This window comes from Triturus cristatus, chromosome 4_1, assembly GCF_964204655.1.
Source record: "Triturus cristatus chromosome 4_1, aTriCri1.1, whole genome shotgun sequence".
Taxonomy (NCBI): domain Eukaryota; kingdom Metazoa; phylum Chordata; class Amphibia; order Caudata; family Salamandridae; genus Triturus; species Triturus cristatus.
Genome location: NC_140585.1, coordinates 476,968,947 through 476,987,652, shown reverse-complemented (window position 1 = coordinate 476,987,652; position 18,706 = coordinate 476,968,947). Strand labels below are relative to the sequence as shown.

The 18,706-nt window shown below is 43.5% G+C and overlaps 1 protein-coding gene across 11 annotated transcripts in view; it reads right to left on the bottom strand.

Moving 5' to 3' along the window:
- The window catches only part of PIK3C2G (phosphatidylinositol-4-phosphate 3-kinase catalytic subunit type 2 gamma), a 2,048,585-nt gene that overhangs the window by 1,134,489 nt on the left and 895,390 nt on the right, over positions 1-18,706 (bottom strand). For all 11 annotated transcript variants that reach the window (XM_085652678.1, XM_085652687.1, XM_085652677.1 and 8 more), the window contains one exon: positions 4,066-4,261. In XM_085652678.1, the coding sequence (XP_085508804.1) occupies positions 4,066-4,261 (196 nt within the window). The remainder of the gene's footprint in view (positions 1-4,065; positions 4,262-18,706) is intronic.

Below are 18,706 nucleotides of genomic sequence, written 5' to 3'. Positions count from 1 at the left end.
ACTGATTCAGAGTTGTGAGAAATTGGGTTGTTGGTTGAAGGAGTGGGAGTGGGAGTGCAACCACTGTTCAAACATCATCCACAATCCCTATCAAGGTGAACCACAAAAAGTCCTAAATTAATCGTTGCTTATCCCTCTGGTAGCTTGGCGCAAAAGCAGTCAGGCTTCACTTAGAGGCAATGTTTTAAGTATATATGCAGGACACAAACAGTAATAAAGTGAAAACACAACACAACAAAAATTCCACACCAATTTAGAAAAATAGAGTAACATTTAATAAATTGTTTGACATCAAAACAACAACAAGCATTTGCAATGCAATAGCTCTCGTATTTATGAGAGTTTAAGCTATTGCACCTCCTGCCTACAGTAAGAGAAACTCAGTAAAGAAAATAGTGCTTACAGATAAATAAGACATACAGTGTTGCAACAGAAGAAAAAGGTCCAGTCACCATGGGAGGTTTATATGAAGACAAGGCGGTACTAACAAGCCTATTAACGAGTTAGAAGCCAGCATTTACGAAGGACAACGACACAAGCCAATGAAAAATATTGGCGGAGAGTGGGTGGGACTCAAAGTACAAACTTCAATACAGCATGCCTCGCAGAGCAGCGCATGCGCTGTCCATGCTCAATCTAAAAATCCAATCAGTTGACCTAGAGTTATGAATTTTTTAAGTTTTGAGTAAAAACGAGCACCTAAAAGATCATAGCACCAACCACTAACATCTAGTTGCTTGAGACTGGGTCAAAGTCCAAAAATATGGCTAACCAAGATGGAGCGCGGGTCAGATGCAAAGCGTGTATTGGGCCTGGTCAGCGCTTACCTTCGGAAATACAAGAAAATATTTTGAGAAGGTAACGTTCAGCAAGACAAACTGCTGGCGCTATCTGAGGAGGAAGCATCGGCATCAGGGAGCTGCTGGTTGAAGTTGCTGTGAAGATTTCTAAGTTCTGACTTAGTCACTTTTTTGAAGTAAAAAATCTTCAGCAGGGCGAAGCTGGAGGCTGTAGCTGACAAGAGTTCCATAGGGCAAGATATTGCTTTGGCGAAGGACCGCTGAATAGGATTTGCTGTTGTGGAGGGGAATGTATCGTGAGCTGCTGCAAAGTCAGGCTGACCGGTGATGCACCTTGGGCTAATAGACAAGCAGGTTGGTCCCAGTCTTCCCACGGTTCTTAATGCATTTTTTAGCCAAAAGTTGTCCAAATCCAGAGTTTTGGATTTTGGCTTTCTGGGCACCTTTCCCACCACTACCATGGGCCTAGGATTGGAGGGGCACTACTTGGGGGGTTAGAACTCATTCAGACTAGATCCAAATGTGAGGGTTTAAGATGGGGGGAGCCTTTTCTGTCCCTGAGGCAAGCAAACTAGCCCTCGGACTCCTTCTTGTAGTCCTCTGGGCAGGTGATGAAGCAGGACTCAAGCAGCAGGGCAGGTCTTTGAGGATTTAAGGCAGGCTCCAGGCAGCACATGCGCAGCAGAGTGGTCTTGTGGAGTACACAGCAGCAGGCAGGCATTCAGAGGCCTTCTGCAGGTCTAGAAAGTGAACTGAAGAGTGGGTCTAAGGGTCCATTTTAATACATGGTGCCTTCTTTTAAATAGAGTTTTCTAGAGAATTCCTTTTGAAGGGCTTGAAGTTTCCTGACTCCCCTACCCTGGCTCCAGACTGGCTGCATGAACAATGTAGAAGTGACTAGTCCTTTGTGTGAAGGCAGAGCATAGCCCATTCAGTTGCAAATGGGGCTGTGTCCAGCTCCGTCCCGCCATCCAGTCAGATGATTGTCTATCCAGGCAAACCTAATCTCACTATCGTGTGGCTGTCTGGGAGGGATAAACAAAGTCCAACTGCCAACTTCACCCAGTTATGTGACCCAGGATAGGCTACAGGTTCCAACTAGTTTAGGGCAGGAAAAAGACATTTTGACATTTTCAGAATTGTAACTTATAATATGACTACACTCTTAAAGAGGATTTTTAAAGCTTACCTGTTGCCAATCAAAAGTTAGCACTTATTAAATGTAATAAGACAACCTTACCTTATAGGTGCAGTAAAAAAGGAGATTCCTGTTTGGAAAAATTGCTATTTTGCCAAGCCTTATTACAGTTAAAAACTGTATTCGGGCTCAATGGCCGACCTGGTAATTCTTTTGAGAGACTCCTTAAGTGGGTGACACAATAAGTGGTGCAGACCCACTAGTAGCATTTCTTTTACAGGCTTTGGGTATATGCTATACTATACTGCAGGGGAATTATACGTAAATTAAATCTGCAAATCAGGTGATAGTCAAGTCCACTGTTCATCCTCCTTTAAGGGTGTGCATGTAATTCTTTTGCTAGATTATGTGGTTAAGGTCTGCTGATACTTTGCACAACTTCATACTTTACTGTGAAAGGCATTTCAGATGCCAAAACCTCTGTTATTCAAAAACTCACTCTGTTGTGATTGAGATAATAATTTGCAGACAATTGTTTTAATTCTTGATCTTCTCAACTGCCAAGCAAGCTTTCAAGAGGCCAGTGCCTTAAATGACAAACACATGCTTTTTCTACACAACATTTTGGAGTCTGTGAACACGATTTTTAAAAAAATATTTAGTTTTTCTATACCTTTAATACATTATTTACATTGAATTTTACTGAACGTCCCCACCTTTAGTACAATAACACAACACCCATGCTGGGGTAAACCTTGACTTTGGAAACACGTGTAGTGTAAAGGTTAACTTAAGGACACACATCTAAGAACAGCAGTCACCCAACATAAACTTAACCCAAAAGAGGCAAATGTCCTACTTTTTTTAAACGTTTGTGAATCGGAGTTAAGTATTTAAAAATCACATGAATGTAAAGTGTTGACTAAGTGACCATGTAGTGTTTTCTATTCTGGGCCCACTTTGGATCTCCCTTGGTCCCTTGGTTGCACATAAGCTCGTTTATGCTGCCTTTGCTTTGCACAGCTACTCACATATTTGTTTTTGTGACGCGATATTGTTTTAGAAATACGCTGCATACATTATTTGTTCTTCAGTGACTAATTTTGGGATTCATTCTGAACATTTCGTACAAGGCCGAACAACATGGTGCACTATTTTCTTGTGCACAGTCAACAACATCTCCTACCGTTTTTTGAAACAACAGGGTAGCACAGCTATAGTTTTATAACACAATAGTTTTTATTATATAAACTGTGTCTCGCCCCATGGAAAGCAGAGAGAAGTATTCCAGCAGAGAGACCAGTCTTGGAACAGAGGCAGCAGACTTGCGTAAACTGAATTTACACCTATGATGCAGACTACCTTCTTACACAAACTAGGTATGGGGTTCAGTGCTAATCCCAAAGATCACAGTTATATCCCTGTGCTAACATAGTGAGGGTAGGCCTAGCTAGATGCCACGGTTGGGCTTTTCGTTGTATACAGTCTGCTAGAAGTGGTGATTATGTTGCTCAGTTGTATTCCGTTTCCTAATTGCAGCACACATGCTTCAAAACAGACTATGATAGTTTCAATAAATATATTGTAAAATTCCTTTGTGTTTTTCCTTTGATTACTATGGACATGCATGTGTGAGAACAAAAGGTGTTGATCTCTTTCGATGATTCCCTTGGAGATTCATGTTCTAGGTTTGCCGAAATCGCCTGTAACTCTGGAAAGGTAAAGGAATGCAGGTGAGACACTGTGAGCTAGTCAGATTTGGGCCTACTGGTACTGATGTGGTAAAGAGACTCAGTCCACACAATCTGATTTCCTGTTCAGCCGAGGCGCAGTTCTGTTTCCAAACAGAATCCCTGCAACAATTATGTAGGTACATAAAGGCTATGAATGTCCTGAAATGGAACCCACTGTCATTTGCATGTTAATTTGTTTTTAATTCCTACAGAGGGGAAATACACTTTGTTTTACATTACTCTAATATATTAGACATTCCCAAAAATGCACACCAAGTGTATTTTGCAATATAAATATATCCTTAATAGATACATGGTACGAGATACAGAATTATTTGACACTGTATTACGTATTTTATTTTCTCTGTTGCATTTGCGTATTCCATTTTCTTACCGTTTTGTCCACTCCTCTGGAATATTATGTCCGGAATATAAAGTGAAACTTAGTCGTGAATCTGCCTCGACCTCTGAGCATTCAATGCTCCTAGGCACAGCCATTGTCTGAAAGTCTGTATTAAAGCTTCGACTGTAGATGTAGATAAGGTTAGAGATGGCTCTGGATAGCACAATGGCAGCGGTTTCTAAGTTTCCTTACAAAAATAAACATAAATATCAGAATTACAAGAAGAAGCATTGCAATAGCCTAATAGTTGAGGAACAATACAATGACAAACACGTTTACCATCTGTGCTTTTCAGACAACAGAATGCTCAACCAAAGAACATTTTTGGGAGTATATCAGAGCGTTTCATATTTAGGAAACATAAGCATAGAGTTCATGGTGAGGAAGGATTTTAACCATTTTGAGCACAGGGTAATCAATCAATCAATCTGGATTTGCATATAGCGGCTAATCACCCGTGAGGGTAATCAGGCGCATATGTGTCCAGGCATGGCAAGTCTGGTTGTGATGCTTCACTTGCTTACTTTGCCCTGGCCCTGCCTTGTGGCTCTCAGTTTCCTTGGGCAGCAGCACGGCCTGGATATTAGGCAAAACTCCTCCCTGAGCATGGTGACTCTGCCCAGCAGTTTGTTGGGATTGTCGGTGCGGACAGCGAGCTGGAGGTGCCTGGGGATGATGCAGGCCTTATTGTTGTCCCGGGTCAAGTTCCTAGCCAGCTCAAGGATCTCCGTGCTCAGGTACTCCAGGACTGCAGCTACATTTTTTACATAGCAGCCTGAGCAGGCAGCCCACAGGGAACTGCTGTCCAGCTCGGGAAGACCGGGTCTTGTCTTTAGGAAGAGCCTTTTCTCCATGCTCTCCGGTATCCAGACATAGCGAGCAACTGCAAAAACTCCCAGACAGAAGTAATCCTTAATGGAATCGCTATTAGACCACCAAGAATTGCAAGCTGAAACTTAGAAAATCTGCTTTGGGAGAAGATACGGTCCATCTGTACCACGTTGAGAACGAGAATTAAAAAGGAAAAACAGCATTATCAGAGGGTGAGCTTGGTACTGAAAGATGACTCTCAGTGTGTATTGCAATGGAATAAATTCAGGCTAATTTTATACATTAGCTTATGTATAAAGTTAGTCTAATTTATTCCATTGCAATCCCAAGGGAACACATTGAAATTAGAGTCATGGTGAAAAGGTGGGACCCGTAAACAGCCTTCGGATGGTGCATCCACACTTCTCTGATTCCACTGGAATAGCAAGGTTGACAAGGGGTCCGAAGACAAACCGGGAATTTGGCACTTGGTTGGGTGGCCTCTCTGCCACTCCACCGTTTGCATCAAGCGATCTATGCCACAAAAGCCCCTGAAGTTTGCATCAGTTGAAACCTATACCATGCTGCTTTTATATCATTCATTTAAAAAATAGATTACTCACATTATGCTATTGCACTCAATTTTACACCAGTCACTCAATCACGTTGCCTGTTATCCTCAGGCTGCTATCAAAACAACAACCTGAGCAGGTCAAGTAAAAGGAACCTAACCTGGGTATATGGGCGGTGTCAGAAATCGACTTGATCCTGGACAACACCAATTTGAAAGAAAGGAAAAAAAATAACTCTTTCTTGAGTCCCCTCACTCACCAGGGTTTCCCCACGGTGACATGCTTCATCATTGGGGTCCTCCCAGCCCTCTACGGACTGAGGCGTGCTACAACTTACGAATTACGAAGGAGCACTAAAAATCAGAATATGTGTAGTGCAAGTGAAGTGGTGGAGTGGGATAAGAAAAATTAAAATAATCAGCTAATGGGCCAAATAAACAACAACAGAATGGGCCAAGGCCAGAAATTACTTGGATACTAGAACACCAGCAGGGGATAGATATCCTGTACTTTGTACTAAATAAAAAATTGGCCCATCAATAGAAGGGTTGTAGAATTCTCTCTTCTCCGGGAAGACCAACATCTTTAGGAAAAGGTTCTTAGCACTGCTTCTGATGCTATGGAAATGGGACATCAAATATGGACCCAGGGAACCGGCTGTAATGCTGATAACTACATCCTGTTTTACAAGGGTGTACCAGGTCTAAGAAGAGTAGAAATGTTTCCTGGCCATCTGGAAACAATGTCCATATCTTTGTAATACTCACTGCCATCTCCTGTTGAACAGGAGCAACCCTCAGGGTCCATCATAGCTCAGAGGCAGAGCCCCACCACTTTGGAAACAAAACTATGTTTCTCAATCAGCATTTTTGTGTAATGGAGAGAAGTCAGACCCCTAAAAGAAACATTCAGCAGCACCATAACACTTTAGATGGATTAAATACCTTTTTGGCAACTAGGAGACTACTGAAACCACAATATCAGTCAGAGACCTCCCCCCACCACATATAAGCTTTGAAGCAAAGAGCATTGGGAAAACAGACAGAGATAAAAAAGAGTATAAAGTTTATGTCAAGTGCGACTGAGAATAATATATTTCTTCAAATACAAATTTTTTCACTACTCCCAACTCTCGTCCCTATCCTTCTTCCATTGTGGACACTAGGTACGGAAAAACATCTGCTTTCCTGACCAGAGTTTTCTGTTTGTGTTTTTTATCTTTCCCATGCACAAGAAAAATCTCCCTTTCCTAATGGTAACTGGACAGAGACAATAAATATGGGCAAAGAATTATGAATTGTTAGTGAACGTTTTATTGATAAAAGTCCTCTCTTAACTTTCTACTAAAAACCTATAGCCTTTCACTCAAAAGAATCATTAATCACCAACTAAATCAATTAATCAAAAGAGAGACTGGATAGGTAGAGTAATTTCAGCATCAGATCTTAGGACACATAAAGGAGGTGTAGCAATACTTATTCATAAAAGCTTCCCGATTCAAATTTTAAAAACATATACTGACACCAAATGTTACTATACTCAGTCCAAATTGGCAATTCGCAAATCACATATAGTGATAAGCTCTATTTATGCCCCTGTCAAGGAGAAAACTCATTTTGTTGTCTGCCTGTACAGATTACTATTAGAATTCAGTTTTACTTTCTCAAGGCTGAGTAGCCCTAACTCAAATACCATGTACACAGCATTGTTGGAAATGCCCCTTTCTGCAGGGTCACCAGCAAAGGTTTTGCCTTCCTCCTTTTTGCTGAATTAGCTTTTGTTTTAGGACTCTGGGCACTTAACCACTGCTAACCTGTAGTAAAGTGCTTGTGCTCTCTCCTTAAAACATGGTCACATTGGCTTATCCACAATTGACATATTTCATTTAGTAAAGTGCACCACATGTGCCAGTGGCAGTAGATGAAATGCTGCTAGTCGGCTTGCAGCACTGATTGTGCCACCCACTTAAGTGGCCCTTTAAACATGTCTCAGGTCGGCCTTTGGAGAGTATGTGTGGGAAGTTTTAAACTGCCATGTCGACCTGGCAACTTAAACCTCTTTCCAGGCTCAATCCTTCTTTTTTAATACATATAAGTCACCCCTAAGTTAGGCCCTGAACAGCCCAAGGGCTGGGTGCAGTGTATTTAAAAAACAGGACATGTACTTCTAAGTTTTACATGTGCTCGTATTGTTCACTACTGCTAGACCTATCTCTCCCATGGGATAACATTGGGATTACTTTCTTACATGTATAACTGTAATTACCAATTGGGAAGAGATTGGACCCCCAAGTTTAGTGTCTCTGAAATCACAATTTAAAATCACAATTTATGGTGAAATCAGATTTTAAATTGCAAATCTGAAAATTACATTTCTAGATAGTTGCTGTTTTCTTACTTTAGCCATTTGGTGCATGCTACCAGTCTCTAATTGCATATCTGATTTTGGTGACAGCTGGGCTTTGTGTATTCCCTCTAGACAGCCACACACAAACGGAGCTTAGTTGTGACTTGATGGGCCATCCAAATCCTGCTGGGCCATTCTGGGAAGGATGGGAGGGGGAGGTGGACACAGCCTCAGACTTACACCTGAATAGGGTGTGTCCTGACCCCACACAAAGGGCTGCATACACCCCTGTAGTGAGTCTGGAGCAAGGGCAGGATGGACAGGGACTCTGTGTACCTCAAAGGCATCTCTTTGAAGTCTCCCCCAATTCAGTGGGCACAATTGGGTATAAGTACTGGACCACTGACACCACCACCTTAGTACACTTCTGGACCTGTGGAGGAAGGACTGCCAGGATGAATGGCTGCTGTGCTGCTGAAATGACTGCCACTCCGCTGAACTCCTGCTCTGCTATTATGACCTGCTGCCCTTCTTGCCTCGGTGTGAAGGACTGAATCCACATCACTTAAACCCAGATTGTGACTCCAAGGGTTTGCTGGCTTATCTCCTGAATGAAGTCTCAGGAATACAAAAGACTTCCAACTCACCTGCCACAGCACTGGGACTTTGCCATCTGTGAGTCCGCCCTGTCAAGTGGTGCTAATCCAGTCCTGGGCCCTTGGAAGTGGGTTATAGTGCTTCTCCAGCAGAATCCATGCATTTCCGTCGATGCAAAGGACTCAAAACTAGTGCATTTTATCCGTTGTGAGGATCAACTCAGACACATTGCCAACTGCGCTGCGCATTTACTCCATTCTCGATGCATCTTCTCCGTTGCGCGGCACAGAACGAATACTTTGCCTACCTTTGCGGATCAATGAGAAAGCATCGTTTCACCTGGTCCCCGCATCTCTTCTCCGATGATGAAGCATCTCTGTATCTGCTCACCACCAAAGATGCAACTACGATACTTTTGCAGCGGGAAAAGGCTGGTCCCTGTACCTGACCGGCGCTCTATCATGGCTTGCCTGAACTTTTGATTGGACCCAAGCTTGGGGCGATTAGATAGACCCACTTGGCGCTTTAATCCTTTAAGCAGTACATTTCAGTTTCTCCTTTAAAACTTCATAACTCTGGTCAAATTAAGCTTTATTTTCCTAACATGGTGTGGAATCTTTTGGTGTGGGGTTTTCACGGTTTGAAGTGTTTCGGAAATACTTTATATGTTGCCTCTTAAGTTAATCCTGGCTGCTCAGTGCCCAGCTACCTGCAGGTAAGAACATGTTAATATAGGGTGTGTTTGTGACTTACCCTGACTAGGACTGTGGTTATGGCTTAACCAGGGCTTCCACCCAAGTCAACCAGGGACCCAGTTTCTAACAAATATTAACAAGGACAGAAAGCTGGACATTTGCTAGCTCGATGGCTGAAACAGAGCTAGAAATTGAGAACGATACCAGTGATACAATATTCATTTGGCAGTGTGATAATGAATAAATAAAAATCACTGCAGAATGCAGAAAGTTTTCTTACTACTCTACACCTCAACGACCATGGATATAGAATACCTGGAGAATGTGTTTCTAAAAGATCTCTACCTCTTCTTCACTGACTCTATTTCAAGAGACAGCAGGTCTCCTGGAAGGGGACATTCAGAAGAAATAATTTATCAAGTAATTCAGGAAGCACTCAAAGCAATGACGGTTAACAATGCCCCTGGAGAGAATATTCGGTCGACTGAACTTTATAAAAATAATGCAGTAACCTCCGCTATCCAAATTCTTTGTCAAAGCATTATCCAGGAGTGGCCTTTGCTCAGACAGCAAGGCTATTATTACAGTTACACCCGAACTAAAAAAATAATCCTGCTGTGGGTGCTATTTGCCTGTGTCACTAGGCATGAAGATCCTGGCTACGGTGCTGACCAATGGACTATGAAAACATGTATCACTGTAAAGCCTTAAAAACAAGTGAGATTTGTCCCAGGCAGATTATCAAACCACCTTTTCAGAATACTCCAACCTTTGCTGTGTCAGGGAAGAGACAAAGAGTCTCCTTACCAGTCTCATTAGATATAGAGACCTTTGACCTCTCTAACACGATATACTTGTTTCATAAATTATTGTAGAGCAGGATCTGACTTCGGATTATTACGGAAATAGGATGGCTATATCAACAATTAAATTGCAGCACTTAATAACAATGGATTCATTTCAGATACCCTCCAGAGTTATGGAGGCACCAAAACAGGGTTTTCTCCTGCCTTTATTGCTGTTCCTAATAGCACTGGAGCATTTGACATCTGATATTTGTAAATCAGTAAATGGGATCTATAAAGTGACTGGTGAAAGAAGCATTTTCTGTAACCTGATATCCTGCTGGTAAAATTAGCCTAAAACCACTCTGAATTAAGCCTTAACACTTACCTATAGGTGTTCCAAATTCTCAAGCTATGAGATTCATTACACAAAGAGTTAAGGGGCATATCAACAAGGGCTTTATCTCTGCTTTTTTGGCTTTAAAAGCCAAAAAAGGAGAGATAAAACTAGCGCCCTATCAACAACAGGGTGCTAACATGCAAATATGCATGTTAGCACCCTTTTACTCTACTCTTCCCATTGCATCTCTAATGAGATGCAAAGGGGGCGTTCCAGAGTAAAATAATAGGAGAAATGTCGCTAAGCGACATTTCTATTATCAAGAATGTCGCTAACACTGTTAGAGACAAAAAAAGCAGCGCTAACCGCGGTTAACGCTGCTTTTTTACATCTGGTATTTTTCTGACTTAGCCATGATATCCTATGGAAGGAGGATATCATGGCTAAGTTTGCCTGTCCCTATCAACAAGGTAACGTGAGATTATCGCTGGGTTTCCAGCGATAATCTCACGTTAGACTGTTTGCGTGAGGATTTTTATCGCTATTGAGATAAGCGTTGCTAATAGCACGCTATCTCAGCGATAAAAATTCACGCTAGCCGGCGATAATTATCCTAGCGCTAAGTGCGCTTAGAGATAATTATCGCCGGTGGTTGTTGATATGCCCCTAAGTGCTCAGAATGAATATGCACACAACATAAACAATAATTACTGACCTCCAATTCAGATGGAGGATTGCACCTACTGTGTGAGACCTATGATGAGACCTGAAGGGCTGGCCTGCTCTAACTTGTACCCAGGACAAAGAAGTGGAATCCAAGGGTAAGTTGAGCAGGGCTCATTTGTAAACTTTTAAAATCCTCCCCTTAACATTTTTGAAAAACCTGTGACTTTTTGCCCTAAACACATCCAAAGGGACAAACATGCCAAGCCGATACAACAAAAGGTGCATTGTGCTGGGCTGAGCATTCAGGTTTCTCCTACTTGGAGCTTTTCTTCGGTGACAATTCAGCAGGACCTCGCAGATAAGGTCCCCGGCCTTGTGTAGTCCTATTCAGCTGCAGCAAGCAGCCTTGCCCTGCTAGCGGAATACGAGCTCCAAAATAGTAACTTAGTTCGAAAACTGAAAACTGGACTGGACTGAGGCACAAAAAGTATCCGGCGGACTGTAAGATTTCCCTAGATACAAATTTTGAATTTTCACATTCAGAGCTTGTCCTGTCTTCACCGGGATCACATCCAATGACCATCTGATGCCCTATTTGGATACAACCTGCTGCCTTGCCCTGCTGAAAGACTGACTTGATAAAATCTCTGCCTGGGTCGAATTTGGTTGGTGTATTCGACCCGAGTTCCATCGCTGTCGGCCTCAAGTTGTGCATAGGTCCCAGTCTATTGTGACTACATTACCTGCATTGGAGCTTAATGCCTTTTTAGCACTATATTTATTTAAAACTTTAAACATTCATATCTCTGGTTCCTTTTATTGGACTTTTTGTGGTTTCGGTGTCACTTTATTCATTAAATCATTCTCTATTTTCATAATTTGCAGTTGGATTTTTATTGTGTTGTGCTTTTGACATTTTAACTGTTTTGGTACTTCTAAATGCTTTACACTTTTTGCAGTCCAACATGGCTACGAGGGATGAGCTCAGATATAAATGACTGAATACTTTACTGGACCAAAGATGAATAGTACCTTTATTACTTGCGGTGAACATCCTCCTCAAATAATAATCCACCTTCTAACTATCACATTTCCTTTTGTAAGTAAGCATTGTGCAGATTCAATTTACAGTCTGGAGATATATTTAATTTTCTCCTGCATACAATGATTTTTCTGATCTTTGCAGCCCACTTGGAATGCACATGTCCAAATGCATTTAAATGATGCAGCAAGTCTGATCAGGTCCCTACCTGTGCTACAAGTCCTCTGTCACAGCCACCATGTTAACAAATACTGGCCCCTTATACCACTGCACAGTGGTTGTACCCAGAGATAAAGAAACATTCTTCAGGACTGGGATGCTCTAGGCATTTCAGCTGGCCTGTTTGTTTTACGTCCCCTATTCATTAGCGCATGAGCCTGCAGCAGCAGTCCCGTGGCTGAGCAAACTAAAGTTGAACATTTGGTGTCTTGCACGAGGCAGGGAAAACATCTACAGTAAGGGACAGCCCTGCACCATATTATCCTAATTTACTGGGCCTAACAGTACTGGGCCATGGATGAGAAGACCAGGAGAGAGGGATGAGTGGTGTAGGAAGGGTGTCATGATCCCTGGGGAAAGTAAGGTAAATGGTTCACTTTCTCTTCCCCCATCCAGTGACTGGATGTAAGGTTCATCCATAATTTTGGCAAATTAGACCCATACCACCCCTGGGCTTTGGTGCCACTGCACCTGATGCACTACTGAAAGCATCGCTTCATGAGAGGAGACTCCGGGGTCCAGATGTACGACCCGTTTTTGCATGCGCAAACGGGTTTGCGAACCTCTTTGCGATGCAAAAACCTATTGGGCCATGTACATAGCCTAATTAGCGAGTCGCTATTTTTTTGCGACTCGCTAAATAGGTTTTGCGACTCGCTATTTGGAAGGGGCGCTCCTTTCCAAATTGCGGGTCTCAAAACAATGTACTAATGTTTTGCGAAAGCAACACTCGCAATTACCACCTAATTCAAGTAGGTGGTAATGTGTTTGAAAATGAAAAGGGGTCCCCAGGGGACCCCGTTCTCTTTGCAAATGCATGCAAAATAAGTTTTTTAAGTGCAGGCAGTGGACCCAAGGACCACTGCCTGCCCTTAAAGAAACGAAAACGTTTCATTTTTGTTGTTGTTTTAAATGCATCCAATTTTCTTTTTATAAACACGGTCTGCATTTAAAAAAAAAAAAAAGGTGCTTTATTAAAAGCAGTCCCAGACATGGTGGTTTGCTGAGCCCAACAGGCCACCATTCCTGGGAGGGCTCGGATTCACAATGGGCTCGCAAATTGCGAGATGCTCATTAATATTAATGAGCCTCCAATTTACAACCCCATTGGGAATCGCAAAACAGTGTAAACACACTGTTGTACATTTTATTTAGCGCCTCGCAATTTGCGACTCGCAATGTGTCGCAAATTGCGAGGCGCTAAATGAAATGGTCGTACATCTGGCCCCAAGTCTTGCAGCCATAGTTCTGTAAAATACAGAACTATTTTTGGAACATTGGGCATCTAAAACCCCTGTGCTCCAGTGTCCTTGCTGTATTATTGATCGATACACCAATGAGAGAAGCTAAGTCCCATGGGCCTCAGAACCATGGTCCAGTGCTGCAAAGCCAATGAGTGGTGGGCTGACCCTCCCCTAAGCACCAATACATGGATGAGAGGTCAAGGGGAGGGTAAGTTGGTCTATCCTGGGCCTCACAGTGCTGGTACATGGCTGCAAGACACTTGAAAGGAACATAGCAATGATGCCATGGTGCAAAGTAAAAGTGTCACCCATATCCACTGGGTGAATAGTACTTTTATAGCCATAATTTGAGTATATTGGGCACCTAATAGCCCTGAGTCCTTCTGCCACTACACCTGCTGCACTACTGATGACTATGTCCCTGACATGGACCCATGCCCAAAGCAATGGTACTATGCTGTGCAAGGGAGGGTCCTCCCAGTCATGGTGAAGCACAGTGTCCAAGGGAGGGAACCCCCGCCATTGCTTGCAGAGCTTCACCATAATTAAGAAGTCAAGGGTAGGGGCACCGACTTCCCTATGACTCGCAACTATAGTCTAGCTCTGTGAGGCCCAGGGAAGGGAAGCCCTCTGCCTAAGAACAAAGGTCTAGCACTGCAAGCCCAGGTGAGGGGCTCCCTCATGTGGGCTTCCTCACTATGACCCAGAGCTTCGAGGCTCAGGGGAAGAGGGCACTTTCACCTAGGTCGCACATCTATAATCTAGTCCTGCAGTGCTTAGCAGAGGGTGGCCCCATCCTCTAGGCCTCAACGCCCTGTGCTAGTGATATGAAGCTCATGGGAGGGGGCCCTACTATACTGAGCCTTGCAGCCATGGTCTAGAGCTACAAAGCCAAGGGGAGAAGAGTCCAGTTTCCCAGGGTTTAACAGATATGATCCAGCCCCGTGAGGTCCATGGGAGGACCCCTTAACCCTGGGCCTCACAGCCATGGTGTAGTGCTGCAAGACCCAAGTAGGGTGGCCAATTTTCTATTTTCACTTCACAGGACACTGATGGAAAGCAGAGGGGATATGAGTCTCATCTATGGAGTTTCATTCTAACTTTGCTGAAAATTGAGTTTATCAAGTGTGATTGTTATTCAGATCATATTTGAGTTCTAATCCCTTTACCACCTCCTGGAGTTAGCCTTGACTTGTCACTATTATACATTTCGAGTGAGAAGTTTAGAAAACAAAGAAATCCAGTATCCAAATGGAAAAACATAGTCTTAAGCTTTTAAACACCATTGCTAAATATCAGTATCTACCACACATACTGCCCAGTAACTACCTACTGCCACAGGACCTGGTGCAGTGGGTATATTTTAGCCATGAAACAAGGATATTGAATATCTTATCTCAACTTTACTACTGAATATGATGTAAATAGTAATTGCAATAAATACTGTATTCTAAAGTTGGGCAGGGCCGATAACACAGATAATTCCCTCAAATCACTGCCACCCCTATTGTAATCTAGTGGTCTAGTGGCAAATATGTTACCAGTTTTATTTTTTTATATATATATAATTGCGTCCCATTTGCCCCACTGTGTGCTCTTAGGCAATCGCTTTTCTGAATTGTTTCACCTGATCTCTTTTTGCCAAGATTGGGAGCATTTAGATTCAATGTAAAAGCTGCTAGGAAGCATGTGTGTAAGAAAATGCCTCTTTTTCAATGAACACCCCCATTTTGTTTGGGACTGATGCTACTGGCTTTTTGACTCTGTGCACTGGGGACCTACTAACTAGGCCCCAGTACATGTGGTCTGATCCTTAAACCATGCCAAAATACTGCTAATTTGCTTATTTAATTTACCTATAAGTCCCTAGTTTATGGCACAAAGTGTACCTGTGCCTAAAGGTTTAATGTCACTATTAGACTTCAGTGCTTACTGTGCTACCAATAAAGTAACAGTGTAAAACAGGATCGCAAGCCTACCACTTGAAACTTGGCTATACAGGTTTACACTGCAAATTCGACTATCAAAATAACTCCTTTGCACAGGCCTAAACCCTCCTTTCAAATATTAATAAGGCACTCTTACATAGGCCTTAAATGCCCATAAGGCAGGGTGCATGATATTCAAAAGTATAACTGGTAAACATTTAATAATGAACATGTACTTACAGTGACAATGACCTAAAGCTATTTTCACTTTTGCAGGGTTAGCTGTTCCATATGAAAGCACTGGGTTGCATAAATAAAAGTAAATAATGTTATCTCTGCTTCGGGACTATATAAAACGCTGATTCTTGGACTTTTCAAAATATTTATTACACTCAATTCATTGATAATGCTGGATTTGTAATAAATGTTTTTCTAACTGTACTTTTAAAATGTTAACCTTTAACCCACCTAAAGCCTTTACGAGCCCATTGATCTGAGCTTCCAACTGTCATACAGGAGCTGAATAGCTCCTTAATGAGGTGTGAATTGTCTCGTAGACCTGATACAAAGGTTTTGGGTGTCAGGAGAGGTTGACCTTCCCTTGACAGGATGGCCAAACCCTTGCATATCTTTAAAGGATGCTTAACCCGTCAGTGACCGGTTCCTAGGCATCCAGAATCTATGACTAGTGGGAGAGGTGATGCCGCCAGAATCAGTATTAAGTGACCACAGATGAGGGATTGCTCATTTCCCTGGCAACACCTTTAGGGTGGGCACAGGAGCTCTGAACAAGGGAAAAGGGTTCTGCCCTGTTGGAGTTAGGTAGAGGAGGCACTCTGGGATTATTTGCAGTAGAGCACACAGGAACAGCTGTCTAAGTGGGCAGGGTTAACCCTGGGAACTTTTTCCCTATTTGTTAGGGGGCTAACAGGAGTCACCCCGTTATTAGGCAAACAGACTAGTGCCCAGCACAAATGTGGCACCTCTGAGAATCATTTCCAGATCACAAGTGAACCTGTAGAAGACAGAATGACTTCACTAGCTGTTTAAACCTGCGTTCACTTGTACCCAGGACAAAGAAGTGGACTCCAAGGGCTGTCCTCCTATTAAGCTACAGGGACCCAAAAGCAGAAAGAAGCCCATTTTCCTAAAAGAGCCATCTGACTATTTTCAACTGGACCTGCCCTGGACCCTGCTGGTGGCTTCTGTAGGAGTGAGTCTTAACTCCCAAGGGGTGCCCCCCCCGAGGTCCTGGAACCTTGGCTGGTGTTAAGAGTGTACTCCCCATCCTCAAACTGCAATTGGTAACACTTAGAAACTATTGGTCAACTTTCTGCATGGCAAAATGGTCTCAGCCATAGAAACACTTGTTGGCCTCAACTAGCCGGTTTGACTTGCCAAAGGAGATCAGACTTCCAGAACAGTTTCTAAGTATGAACACATAGGGCTTCACAGTGCAGCTCCCAAATGAAGCCTTCCTATGCATTGACTTCACCCACTTGGAGCTTTCCCGCCTTTGTTGAAAACTGCACCAGAACCCCACTTTTCAGCAAGCCACTTTCATCGAGCCTCACATTGGATCCAGCTTTCCCCACTAGTGAATGGACGCCAACCACTGTTTACCCATACATGTTTCCAAGTCTGAAGGAAACTCTTTAACCAGGACCAACCTGGTCCTCGTATCCAACCCAAGCTCCATCGCAGTTGGCCTCAAACCTTCCCTGCCTTGCTTGAGCAGCTGCCCATGGCTGATGCTTTTTTGCACTATTCATATTTCAAATGTTTAAAATTCATAACTCTGGTTCCCCATATTGAATTTTGGTTGTTTTGGTGTGATTTTGTTCATTAAATTATTGCCTATCGTTATAAATTGCAGTATAATCTTTATTTACTGCTTTGGTACTTTTAAATGCTTTACACATTTTTTCAATTTAAGCCAGTCTGTTTCAGGGGGATTGAGCTCAGGTTAAAATTACCAAACCTTTTATGAACTTAGCAAGAAAAGTGCCATTATTTCTTGTGGTGGACTACCATCCCCCCACTAATAATCCATGTTCTCACAATGTGGTAATAAAAAATGGAGTGAATATTACCTGAGGGGCTATAGTGAGACAAAAGATTCGTTTTTCAAGCAGATTTATTGCCATAAAAAAAATCACAACCAAAACCAGACTGATCGCCAGGCGCATCAGATGATTAACAAATTTGTTTGAAACAGCATTATTGGTGGCCATCATTAGACGCCCAAGTCAAATGTATAATAGAGAAGTGTTAGGAGTGCCTTTTGTCAAACAAACACTGGAAAACTATGAATGCTCCATTACAGCCGGTCCCCTTACCAAAGTTACCTTCGGATAAGGTTGCAATGGATTTTGCTGCACAGCCTCTCGTTTACCTACAAACATGAGATTTCTTATCATGTTAACTGACTACCACTTGAAGTGGATATTTCATCCCTTTGTCAGTACACCCATTACTGAATACACAATAAGGTCCTTGAAAAATTGTGTGTCTTGGAGCGATTACCTACAGAAATTTTTACAGACAACAGTACTCACTTTGTACTGAGCGACCCTTGACCCTCGGGCTGGTCGCTCCCCCCGCCACTGCAGCTCCACCTGACCTGTGTCCTGCTTCCTGGACTTGCCCCTCGGCGCTCCTCAGCTCGTTTTCCTCCGCTTCTCTGCCGTTTCTCCCGCCGTTTTCCCACCCTCGCCCCGTGTGACTGACCCTTTCTCTTTTGTACCCCCGTGTGCTGTTGCCTGTCTTGTCGCCGTTCCCTCGCCCCCTTTTCTCTTTTGTACCCCCGTGTGCTGTTGCCTGTCTTGTCGCCGTTCCCTCGCCCCTTTTCTCTTTTGTACCCCTGTGTCCTGTTCCCTGTGCTGTCGCCGTTTTTCGCCTCCCTGCGCCCGTGTTTTTCTCCCGCCGCTGCTCCCCTGCGGCCCCGCCCACCTGCTCTCCCATTGGAGGGCCTCCCCTCCCGCCTCCCTCCTCCCAGCTGACCCCTCCTACACTTCTACCCTCTTATGGCGGCCGCTGCGCGGCAAAGTTAGCGACCCTTGACCCTTGGGCTGGTCACTCCCCCAGCCGCTGCAACTCCACCTGACCTGTGTCCTGCTTCCTGGACTTGCCCCTCGGCGCTCCTCAGCTCGTTTTCCTCCGCTTCTCTGCCGTTTCTCCCGCCGTTTTCCCGCCCTCGCCCCATGTGACTGACCCTTTCTCTTTTGTACCCCGTGTGCTGTTGTCTGTCTTGTCGCCGTTCCCTCGCCCCCTTTTCTCTTTTGTACCCCCGTGTGCTGTTGCCTGTCTTGTCGCCGTTCCCTCGCCACTTTTCTCTTTTGTACCCCCGTGTCCTGTTACCTGTGCTGTCGCCGTTTTTCGCCTCCCC